Genomic DNA, 12,074 nt, shown 5'->3' on the forward strand with positions numbered 1-12,074 from the left:
TATTATGTCTCTATTTGGTGACTTTTACCCTATGCATTTTTATCTCCTTTTGCTTTCATGGTGTGTTGTTTTACTTGCTGTCTCTTTCTTGTTTCTTTGTTTTGGCTGCTCATGTTTTTTTATTTTTTTCTGTACTGCTCTGTAACCTTGTTAAGAAAAGGGCTATATAGAAAGTTTATTATTATTATTATATTTTAAGTCTCAGCTCAGAACACTGATCAGAAAATTGATAATCTATCCTATTTTTCAGGGAAAATCTTCAGTCAGTTCCATTCATTCTTCTTAGATTTAGCCAAAAGCTTCAGTGATTTCCATGTCTCTGTCATCATGGGACAGTGTCAGACCGACAGCATCATGTTAAAATCTGCTGTATAAAGTTCCTCTGTTTAATGTGCAGTTGTCATGTTGTCAAACAGCATCATTAAGATCACATTCAATCCATCAGTAATTTTCTGACAGCATTCTTCTTCTGCTGCCTTCTTTGCAGCAATAGTGTTGCTTTTTCCTGTGATATACGTTTTCTATTTTCCATAGCTCTTCATTGTAACGACATTTTCATCTTGATTGGACTGGGCGGCTCATGATGGCTTCACTTTGTGCAGAAGAGTCAAATGATGCAACAAACACCTCTTTTTATGTGAGTGCACAGAGAGTCTGAAGAAGAAAGTCTGAGTTAACAAAGGAAGTTGATAACCACCATCATGATACCCGTAATCTCTGATTGAGGTTTTAGGCTTTGTTGATCCAGATCATGCAAAGAAAGCCTGGCTGTGTTGAGCTTCCTTCGTAGTACAGCCCTCAGCAGGCTAGAATCAACATTGTGTGCAGCTGTTCTCATCACTGACCACTATAATCTGTTGCTATGATCACTGCAATGTCAACATATGGGGCTTTAATTACAGTACATCATAAAGACTGTGTATTGTCTCTATACCCAGCCAGGTTAACACTGACACAAACCTGTGTGAGGTCAGTTAATTGTGTAGTGGTATCAAAGTGTCCACTAATGTCTTTCATGCATTTTAGTTTTTAACATTTAAATGTTTCATCTGACATGTATGTTGTGTGTCTGTCCGAACATTGTTGGACTATGTTGAAAATTAGAATGTCCTTCTGATTCAGTATGTTTTGTAGATCCATGAATAAATGAAAAATATTTTCGATGTATTCGCAGTAAATTTCATTGACTTTATACACTTGAATAAGATCCATTTACATGACAGATTTCCTTTATATGCCCTTAAAAAAATAATCCATACTGTCAACATTTCAGCAGACATGTGAAATGAAACACCCCGTTGAGGTTAAAGTCCAGAGAAGAATATGTATTGAGTTTCAGCAGTAAATGGGTTCTGGGAGGCTGGATGTCATATAGTCCTGTTCTGCACAGAACTCTGCTGGCTGCCAGTGACACTCGATCAGAGAGTCGTACAGTTCCTCACTGAGTTCCATGAACTTCCTGTTGGCCTCCACCACATCCAGCTCCACACTGGGATCTGCAACACAGGGACAGGCACTTATAACACATCAAACACATGAGAGCTGCTGAAACAACACATGCACACAAAATACATAAATAAGAGAAAATATTACAATTATCAAAAATCATAATAAAATTAGGACCACTGATATGACTTTGAGACACAGCCAGTGTTTGTAGGGTTTTCTTTTTGTTTCTTTTTTTTACTTTGGACAGATCCTGGCTGTTACACCCTGCTCCCAGTAATTATGCTAAGCTAGGCTAACCTGACCCCTGCTCTACACTAAGCAGACAGCCATGAAATTGATATATTCCTAAATGTTGAACTACTCCTTTAAGCTCCTATAAGACCATACATCCTTCATTTTGGTGGTCAGCATTTGACCCCAGTGATATCATCAGCGTTTAAGTGTCACTCTCTCACTGCCAAAGACAAATTTGTACCAAGGAAGGCCATCAAACCATGTATCCTGCTTCAAAAGTGCATTTTCATGCCATTAAAACCTTTAAGATTTTGGACTGTTAATCAGCAAAAATAAACTTAAGTAATTACTTTGGATCTAAACATGTCAGTCCCAAACACCAGGTCGGGACCCACAGGTCACCCACAGGTCACACGAGATTTTAATCAGGTCACCAAATAAATAAAAGACTACGGAAGAAATTCTGCAAAATTTAAGAATTATATCTGCTGTACAGCTTTTATAAACCATAAAAAATGTTTTTGTTTTATTGATGAGACGAAAAAACAAAAGCGTATTTCATCTAAATGCACTAATTGCCTCAATAAGAAGTCAGCTAAAATGTCCTATACTAAAAAAAAAAATCAAATTTCAAAGCAACTCACTTCAATAGATTCTGGAGCCTAACTCAAACTCTTAAGTTTTAAAAAAGTTTTACTGACTAATAATGTTTGTTGAGATAATTTTCTTTTCTTTAGATAAACTTGAATTGAAGCCCCCAAAATACTATATATTTCAAAAATTATTGCATAAACTGGGCAATAATGACAAATCAGATCACCGTTAATATTTTTTGAAATACAAACTTTTTTCAGTTTCTAAACAAAGATTCAAATTTATCTAAAGAAGAAAACTCAACTAGGTCAGCGAAACCTTTTTTAGGTTGTTTCCAAAATCTATTACAGTGAGTTGCCTTGAAACTGAGTGATCTCAACTTTTTTTTTTGTAGGTTTTCTTTATATATATATATGTGTGTGTGTGTGTGTCTAGATAATATAAGCTGTAGAAATGGCAGTAAAGATGGCCAGGATCGTTCATTTATGCACTCTTCCAAAATTTATTGATAAGACCTGTTGTGAATTGGGTCACAATGATTTACCATTTTTAAAAAGTGGGTCCCCAGAAAAAGTTTGTGACACACTGATCTTAACTATTCTAATCACTCATTCTTGAGAACTGGGACAAAACTGTATTTTGAGGAGGTTTTAAACCTTGTAACAAGGCAACCTGGTAGTGTTTAAATGTTATCAAATTTAGATGTCAACTCTGTCAGATTTTCCATCTGACACAGTTGACATCTACCTTTAATAAACTCTTGGAATTGCTGGAGTCCTGGAATGTGCTGGATGGAATGTTCCATGTTTTCATGCCACAGCATAGTCAAAGTGAGCGGCCATTTTATTTTTTTAAAAGTTCTCTTAATGTTAACCAAAATACACATTTAGTTTTGATTTAGAAGGACTACAGAGTTGGCATGTTATGGTTGAGACACATCTGATAGAAATATTATTGAATGAATTTACCTAAAAATAGAAAGTTTACCAGTGCTTGAGCAGTATTTTTAAACCAGGAAGTGAGACAGGGGTCCTTAAGGTATAGCTAACCTTTTTTATGCCTGTTTAAATCATATTTTTGTAAAAATCTTGTTGAGTTGACACAACAAGACAAAACTTTAAAGGGCCAACATTTTCATTAAAAAAAAAAAAAAAAGATTATGAATCAAAGATGATAATAATAGCACATTTTTACACTTGATATCAGTAGGTACTGTTAGTTTTAGATTTGAGGTTTTTAATACATTTTAAAATTGTTTTTATGTTTGAATTCTTGTCTGGACACAATATTCTCAAGAATGGGTGTGATAAAATAAAAATGAAAAATCAGTGATTAGAAATTTGTATTGTGGTTTGTAGTCCCAATACCAACCTTCAAGTCCATCATCCTCCTGAACAGTTTCACTTTCCTAAAGAGAAAAAACATGTTAGAATGATTCATGTGTATTAACAGACTCACTGAAGACTGTAAGACAGATTCTTACCTGTGGTGGGGGATACTGAGTGTAATCATACTGCTGGTAGCTGTAGCCATAACCTGCTCCAGTCGGGTCGTAGCCCCAGGACGAGTAATAGCCGGGATAGGCCTGCTGCTGGTACTGGCTGTACTGGTCATAGCTGTTTCTATATGCTGAGCTGGACTGCCATGACCTGTGGTCTGACTGCTGTTGCTGCTGCCTGTTCCTCAAACTCAAGGGGGACAAAAAGACACACTGAACTCTACCAATCATCATCGGACACAAGTCAGCAGTTTTCTGACAACAAGAGCAAAGTGTTTGAGGACTCACTTGTTAGCAGCCAGGCTCAGTCTGAGGGGTTTACCGCCCAGTCCCACAGCACCCTGACACTCCTCTAATGCCCGCTTCTGCAGCCGCTCATCTGGGAACTGGACAAAGCCACAGCCCCTGCAGGGACACACAGGCAGTGTTGTGGGAAATGATGAATGAGTGAATCATGTTGAATAAAATATGACAGCGTCCATTTATTGACTCCCTCCTCCAGTTTGTTAAGATAAAGGTCTGCATTAGCACATTCATATTTCTGCTCTTTAATTACCTGTTGCCATGGTGAATCATACTATCAGTGGCTTTTATCACCCCCATACCCACGCTTAACTTAGATATGTCATATCAGCATCACGCTCGTGTGATGACAGTGTATAGTCACACAATTTTTTTTTTTTTTTGGGGGGGGTATGCCTTTATTTGACAGAGACAGCTGTGAAGACAGGAAAAGGGGTGGAGAGAGAGAGAGAGAGAGAGAGAGAGAGAGAGGATGACACGCAGCAAAGGGCCACAGACAAACCAGCGGAGTCGAACCAGCGGCCGCTCAGTTCATGGGCTGTATGCTCTACCAACTGAGCTACAGGGACACCCCAGATAGAATCCATCTTGTCTGCACATTTAAAGTATCAACAGCAAATGAGCTGCCATACTTCATGTGCAGGTTCCCTTCAATATTTATCAATATTTCTGATTTATTTTTCCAACTCGATGCATATGATTTTGCCATAGGAATGGCTGTGAGAGTGTGTGTGTGTGTGTGTGTGTGTGTGTATGTGTAGTACTGTGGCTGCTCTCAGGGCTGACAGGTGTTAGCAATCACAGTGGAGGAAAAATTAAGCAGTGATGTCTTGTGGCAGTAAATGTACAGTGAAGGTTAGTTCGTCCATGACTAAACACTTCAGAAGAAGTTTAAGAAGTTCCTATGTCTTGCTTCCCTGCTGTCAGCTGCTCTCTGGCTCAGGAGGACACTCTGTTCCACCAAGACTGCAACATGTAGAGAAATAGATTTACCTGGTGCCTTGCGCATCAGCCTCACATTTAGGCATACAGCTCGATTTTTTTTTTTCACAACAGCAGTTGAGCTGCTTTATGTTAACGATGTAGCGATGCTGTTCCCAAACTACAGAATTCCACTGCCCACTTTGAAATCTGAAAATTTTCTGTGGCCTACCCAAAGCTTTTATCACACCTCTGATCAAGACGCGAAACTAACTGTACCAATGATAAAATATGTTCCGTTATTAATGTGACAGGTTACCAAATATGGCATATCACCTGTCAGATAAATAAAGAATAACATGTCATTTAAATACCATGACTTTGTTTTATCAGTTCTTATTACTTCTTATTACTAATTTCACACTTAAACATTTAAACTGGTATTGAATGAAATCAGGACCAATCAGGTGCACTACAAGCTTTTACAGAACAATGCATAAGAAGGCCTACATCAATCTGTCTGTGGTTCTCAGCAGAGCATGCATGATCGACAGTAGATCCTTCTCACAAGAGCAGAACAAACAGATATAGGACGGGAGAGGAAGGGGAGATGGTCCATGGTTAGGTCAATCGTGGATGGTGTAGTTCTCTCAGACAAACAAAAAAATGAAAATAAGAATTGCTAAAATGGGTTGCCAAATTTACTTTGGCAGATGGATAATCCTTTGGATTTTCCTGGAAAAACTGACCTAAGTACTTTAAACAGAACTTAGCTGACAGGCTGTTCAAGACAACCAAGAAAGTCAAGGAAAGTCTTAAGTTATGTTACAATCTGTTCTAAGGCTGCACAATTAATAGAAATTTTATCAAAATAACAATATGGCATTCTACAATTTTCAAACTGCAGGAGGTGCAATATTTATTAAAGGCAAAATGTGTGTCAAAAAATGTTTAAATGAATGAATGTGGTGAGGCTGAGATGACATGTCCTACACATAAGACTCTGTAGACTCACATAAATCACGCCATAGTCATTTTAACATGTTTGTTGCAAATCATATCGCAATATCAATCAAAATAATTGCAATTAGAAGTTTTTTTCAACATTGATCAGCCCTAATCTATTCACACGTTGGCAATAGAAAGTATTTATTACATGACAACTGCTTCACATTTGTGCATATTGCACCTTTAAACTGTCCTTACTCATGAGTTTAAGTCAAGTGAAGATGATTTTGTTTGTGTAGCTCCAAATCATATCAACCTCAGAGCACTTTCACATGGAGCACGTTTGGACTGTACTCTTTATAACATTATTCATGAGTTAACAAAGTAGCTCTCAGCAACTTTAGGAGCAGCTCTTTAAGAAGAAACTCTTCACATTCTTCTTGCTAGTTTTAGCATCAATTAGGCAGACTTCCAGCAGCCCCACAGGCACTTTACAAATGATCGCAGCCTCTGAAGGACAGATCAAGGCCAGTGGTTTGTTCTCATCAGCTGTACCTGCTGTACTCCTCACAGACGCCTCAGTCACATGAATCACGTCTGACTGTTTTTAAGGGAGCAGAGCGGGTAGTTTCAAGCAAAGAGAAATGAGACTGAAACAAACCCACTTGGAACAAGTTTTGAAGAAGGTGGCTACACATATCTACACCAATGCAGGCTATGTTATTACTTACTTGGAGTTGCCCATGCTGTCCAGCACCACTTTTCCACCACGACAGGACGGGTAGCGGTTGTAGAAAAACTCATAAAGCATCCCATCATCCACCTCTGGAGTTAGATCTCCCACAAACAGAGAGTACATCTGACTGCAACAAGAGGAAGACACAGAACCATGAAGACATGACATGTTGTGGAATAACAGCAGTATGTATGATGGAAATGTCATGAGTTTCCAGGAAATAAAACAAACATTACATCACAACATGCACATTAAGCAACCAAGACCACTTTAGATGCTTGTAACTGAGATACTTTTATGACAGAGAAATAAAGTACAATGTGAGTTTGGACAAAAATTGAACAGTTAGAACTATAATAGAAATTCATAATTCAAACAAATAAAGAGTAACATCTACATTATATCAGCACCTAATGGAGAGAACACGAAATACAACATTATATGTAAAACTGAAATGGGAGACAAAACTGGGTGTGAATATTTCTGAAGATGAATGGTTGCATATTTGGAGAACACAACAGTCTTACTAGGAGAGAGCACTGTTTGAAGAATTTAATCAGATTCTTTATTACACCCAGAATTAAAAGCAAATACTTGTCTGTAGCTCAGCCATGTTGGAGACAATGTGGGGCAGTAAATGTAGACCACTCTCTTGTCTCTTGGCTCTGTACTGAAATTGTACAGTTTTTAGAAAATGTTCATTTGGTTGTCGTCATAATTCTGGGCTGTGACATACAAAGGTCATGTATGGCAATATGTCAAGAAATACTGTGTTAAGAGAAGATAGATATTTATTGAAAATAATGTTAGCAGCTTGTAAAAAAGCCATCACAAAGAGATGGTACAAACCAGAATCACCAACACAAGATTACTGGCAGAAAACTGTGAGTGAAATATATGTCAAGGAACAGCTGACTCATAAGATAAGAACTCAAGAGGAACAATGTCGAGAGAAATGAGAGAAATGGACGACGTTTATGCGCAAACAATAGGATAAGGACTGAAACACTGAATCCAGACTGTTGTGTGTTCCTTTTGTTTTGTGTGTTTTTGTTGTGTGTGTATGTGATCTTTGAAAGCAATAAAGTAACAAAAAGGAAGACATGATGTTTCAATTATTAATATGAAATCTTAAAGTCAAAGTTGTTGATATCCTGCATGCAACATTTGGACTCACCCGCTGTCTTGTTTCCCAAAGGTGGCTCGGTTTAACTTAAACCTTGTGGGCTGTGGGACAGAGACATTTTAGTCCACCGTGTCATTTGATCAACTGATATAAGAACCAAAAAACTACTGTGACTAGTAACAGCTCTTCATACCGGGTTGGCTCCTGGTAAGGCTTTTCCATTGATTTTGCGGAGACACCTCTCAGCTGTGGCCTCGTCTGTCATCTCCACAAAACAGTAGCCCAGAGCACCCCTGGGTGACGACACACTGTTTAACGTCAGAATAGAACAACTGCAACAACAGCAACCGCTTGTGGGCTTAGTTCTTACCCTGTCATCTTGTTGCGAATAATCCGCACGTTAATCACCTGCTCGCCCATCGTGGCGAACGCTCTGGTGATGAACTTCTCATCCATGTAGGTCTCCAGCTACAGAGCAACACAAACACCAGCTCAGTCAGTGACATCTGCAACTTCACCATCTTTAGACAACTTAAAGGGAAAATTTAACACTTTTCATGTGAATGTCCAGTTAGTGTTGAAGCAATAAATTCCTTGGTGACAGAGAAAGCTGAGTTCTCCTGCTTCGAAATCTGTTGTTCTTCCTGCGTCCAGTGATGTCACAGTGATGTTGTTGGTAGAAGAGGAAGAGTTACAGTCTATTTCAGCTTGGATTTCTCATCTCCTCATCTGGGTAGATAGATGAATATTTTTGTCACCTAACGCAAGTTTTGGGAAGTAATAGCTGTAGACTATTGTGGTGATACGCAGCGTCACGGGCATGAGTTTTGGAAGCTCACACACAATGCATCCTGGAACATGTAGGCACTGCCAGCTCTACAAGCAGGAGAACTCAGTTTTGTTGGTCAAAATAGCAGCACTGATGAATTTATTACTTCATTTGACCACATCAACCATCAACACTGACTGGACATCCACAGTGGAAAAGGTGCTGGACATAATTAGAACAGTGTCAGCAGTGCTGACGCACATTTCACATTTGTTAAACCTTTATTCTGTGTGGAAAAAAAGGAAAACAGGTCGTTTCACAGATTTTTCCACATTTGTATTATTATTATGTATTATATTATTTTTTCCCCAAACCTTTTATTCTTAATCTATCTTAATCTATTTTTTGTTTTATATAGTATGCTGTACATAATTCTTGTATTTAACTTCTTAACCTTTTAAGTTAGTCTCTTGAAATGCTTTATCTTTCCTTGTTCCACTGTGCTGTAGCAACAAGTCTAATTTTGTATATCTGGTGATAAAAGGAGATTCTGAACAAATAACTTACACAACTTCAAAACAACAACGTGCAACATTTAATCAAGAACTGTACACAACATTCAATACACACACACACACACACACACACACACACACACACACACACACACATATATACGTTCAATGCAGTCTGTGCAATAATGTCCAATATGCAACCTTCACTGCTTCTATTTTTGTCCTACTTTTGCTACTGAGCATTTTTACTTCATTATTGCATATAATTTGTAAATACACTTTTTTATTTTGTTCTGTCTTTTTTCTAACTTTCCTACTTTTTTAACCCACTCTTTAATAGAGCTTCCCTGCAAAAGTTTTTCACATGACTGTACTTATGTATAACTGGTGTAACAATAAGCAGCTTGATTCTTGAATCTGATTCTGACATACTGTACCCTGCTCTCCCTTAAATACCAATCAAATACAATCTGAAATCTACAGCATGGCCCTGTCTTTTTCTACTTTATTCATGAATAAAAATTACATCCGTTACTGACTAAGATAACCTTGAATATTAGATTGTAATGTGCATGGAATAATGGAATTATACATGACTTCTCTTAGTTTTGAAATCTGCATTATTTATCAGCCAGCCTATATTGGCTGATCACTAATATTAGTATAATTGTGTTAGATCTGCATTCTGCACCTGGTCTGGTATGATCTGAATGGATTAAAATATGTGAAATCACCCTTTTGCCTTCCTTTACCAATAGACTAGGTTACATGTTTCAGAAGGAAAAACATTAATCCAGTCCAGGTTTATGGTTTAGATGGAGAAAAAAATGTGAAATCTGCCTTTTTTTTTTCTTCTGTTTTCACAAGTCAAAGAAATGAATTAATGTTCCCTTTAGACTTGGGGTCTGTAATCTGTGGCTCCAGAGCCGCATGCAGCTCTTTAGCCCCTCTCCAGTGGCTCCCTGTGACTCTAGCAAAAAATCATATAGAAATGAATAAGAGTTTTTTCTGTAACATTTTAATTTTCATTCATCATTGTTATAGGTCTATGAAAAAGTTGAGATGACTTAAAGGCAACGTACTGCAATAGATTTTAGAGTTTTGAGTTCATCTCAAACTCTTTAAATTTTGAAGAAGTTTTGCCAGCTACTGATCCTTTGTTGAGATAATTTACTTTTCTGTGAAAGTGAAATTTTAATATTTTCAGTTAAAACCATTTAATTTTCAGGCACCAAACTAATGACAAATCAGGTTCACGGCTAAAACTTTATTTGAGTTTCTAAAACTCAAAGTTTCAAGTTTATCTAAAGAAGAAAAATAACTTACCTCAAGTAAAGATAGGTGGGCAAAACTTTTTAAATGTTATTTCAAAATGTTTTGTTTTGAATTAAGCTCAAAACTCAAAATCTACATTGCCTGAAATTTGAAGTCATCTCAGCTATTTTTTTACAGTCATTGTTACATTTGCCAACTGTAAAAATATATAGCCTATACAGTTTTAATATTTTGTCAACTAAAATGTGCATCATAGCCTGACTCTGTGCTGCTTGGTGCCTTTTCCTACAAATTTTGACTGTGGCTCATTTTCTCAATTCTCCATTAACTCACTATGGATGCCCAATCCAAGTCCACAGGATAAAGAGATTTTAAAGGAATAGTTCACCCAATAATGAAAATTCAGTCATTATCTACTCACTATCATGCCAACTGAGGAACAGGTTTAGTTTTTTAGTCCACAAAACATTGCTGGTCACCATTCACTTCAATTGTTTGGGAGATTCTGCAAAACTGTTTTCCTGTGAAACTCTAGCAGTGTTTTGCGGACTAGAAAACTAAACCTGACCTTCAATCAGAATGTGGGTGAATAAGAATGAGTAGATGATGACTGAATTTTCATTTTGGAGTGAAAAATCCCTTTAATAGTAGCGGCTTCAGACTTTCTTCGTCAAAATGTCTCTTTTGATCATAAAGGTTGCAGAGCCCTGCTTCTGACAGATGTGATCCTCGTGCAGTTGTCAGCAGCTTTAGTGCTGTGAAAAAGAAGCTACATTTACTGTTGATGTGTGAGCAGCCTCAGACTGTGTTCTCCAGCAGACAGACCACATCACAGTTCCGCCTGATGATCCGCCTGATGATCCGCTCACACAGCTGCTAACATGCTGCTCAAATTACATCGTTTATCTCAGTGAAAAGTTCATAAACAACTCACGTTTCCCATCCATAACGTGCTCATGGTGCTGCAGGTCACTGCTCCGCTGTGAAGTTCAGAGACAATAACCTGTAAACTAAACTCAGCCTCCTCACTCACACACGCTAACTAGCAAAGTGCTAACAAATGAAAGTGCAGCAATATTACGTGCTTACGTCAATAAACAGTTTCGTGCGTCATTCTTCTTCTTTGGCATAGACAGAATAGACGCTCCATCGGTACACTGCTGCCCTCTACTGACAGTTCTTTATATTTCTACAGCAGGGATCCTCCACTGGCTTTGACTGGGGGCCATTATGGCAAAATGACAGGTCAGGGGCCAGTTAACAAACAGATATTAATAATAACCTTATTTATCAGATAAAATTGATAAATATTAAAAGGCCAATAACTCACTCAAATTAGCAGTGTGAAAAGTTAATGTTAGTTAATGAGCCTGTTGCTTTAACTGGCACAAAAGCTGCCAGTGTGACAGACAGCTGAAAGATTAGAAGAAGATAATCAGCCAGGTGTGTGGGTGTATAGAGGCTTTAACCCAGAGCTAGAAGAAGAGCAGTTTGAATCATACAGCCCTGGGTTAACAATGTGTGTATGAAATGGGGATAATTTATCCCAGGGTTAACTCTTAGCCAGGGCTACGGATATGCAGCAAGAAAAGCCCTGAAATGAACTTGGTGCAAGGATCAACAGATAAATCAGATGTTTTGCTGCATTTAATAACTGTAACTACATTTTAGTTGTAAATGCTTTAGTAACATTTGAAAGAACATTT

At 37.8% G+C, this 12,074-nt stretch overlaps 1 protein-coding gene across 2 annotated transcripts; it reads right to left on the minus strand.

Annotated features, from left to right (window-relative positions):
• Window positions 1-1,167: 1,167 nt before the first annotated feature.
• On the minus strand, window positions 1,168-11,464 carry LOC146312562 (tRNA selenocysteine 1-associated protein 1-like). Of its 2 annotated transcripts, none has more exons than XM_084739212.1 (9): window positions 11,303-11,464; window positions 8,180-8,277; window positions 8,003-8,102; window positions 7,861-7,910; window positions 6,679-6,810; window positions 4,064-4,180; window positions 3,761-3,965; window positions 3,649-3,685; window positions 1,168-1,496 (listed from the first exon to the last, which is right to left on the minus strand). In XM_084739212.1, the coding sequence occupies exons 1-9, from the start codon at window positions 11,324-11,326 to the stop codon at window positions 1,336-1,338; spliced, it is 924 nt and encodes a 307-aa protein (XP_084595338.1). In that variant the 5' UTR covers window positions 11,327-11,464; the 3' UTR covers window positions 1,168-1,335. The 2 variants fall into 2 exon arrangements, with proteins under 2 accessions (XP_084595338.1, XP_084595337.1); XM_084739211.1 differs by having other exon boundaries at window positions 8,003-8,117.
• Between the last annotated feature and the right edge of the window lie 610 nt (window positions 11,465-12,074).

Source organism: Lutjanus erythropterus, chromosome 16 (genome assembly GCF_056507025.1).
Source record: "Lutjanus erythropterus isolate fLutEry1 chromosome 16, fLutEry1.hap2, whole genome shotgun sequence".
Taxonomy (NCBI): Eukaryota; Metazoa; Chordata; class Actinopteri; order Lutjaniformes; family Lutjanidae; genus Lutjanus; species Lutjanus erythropterus.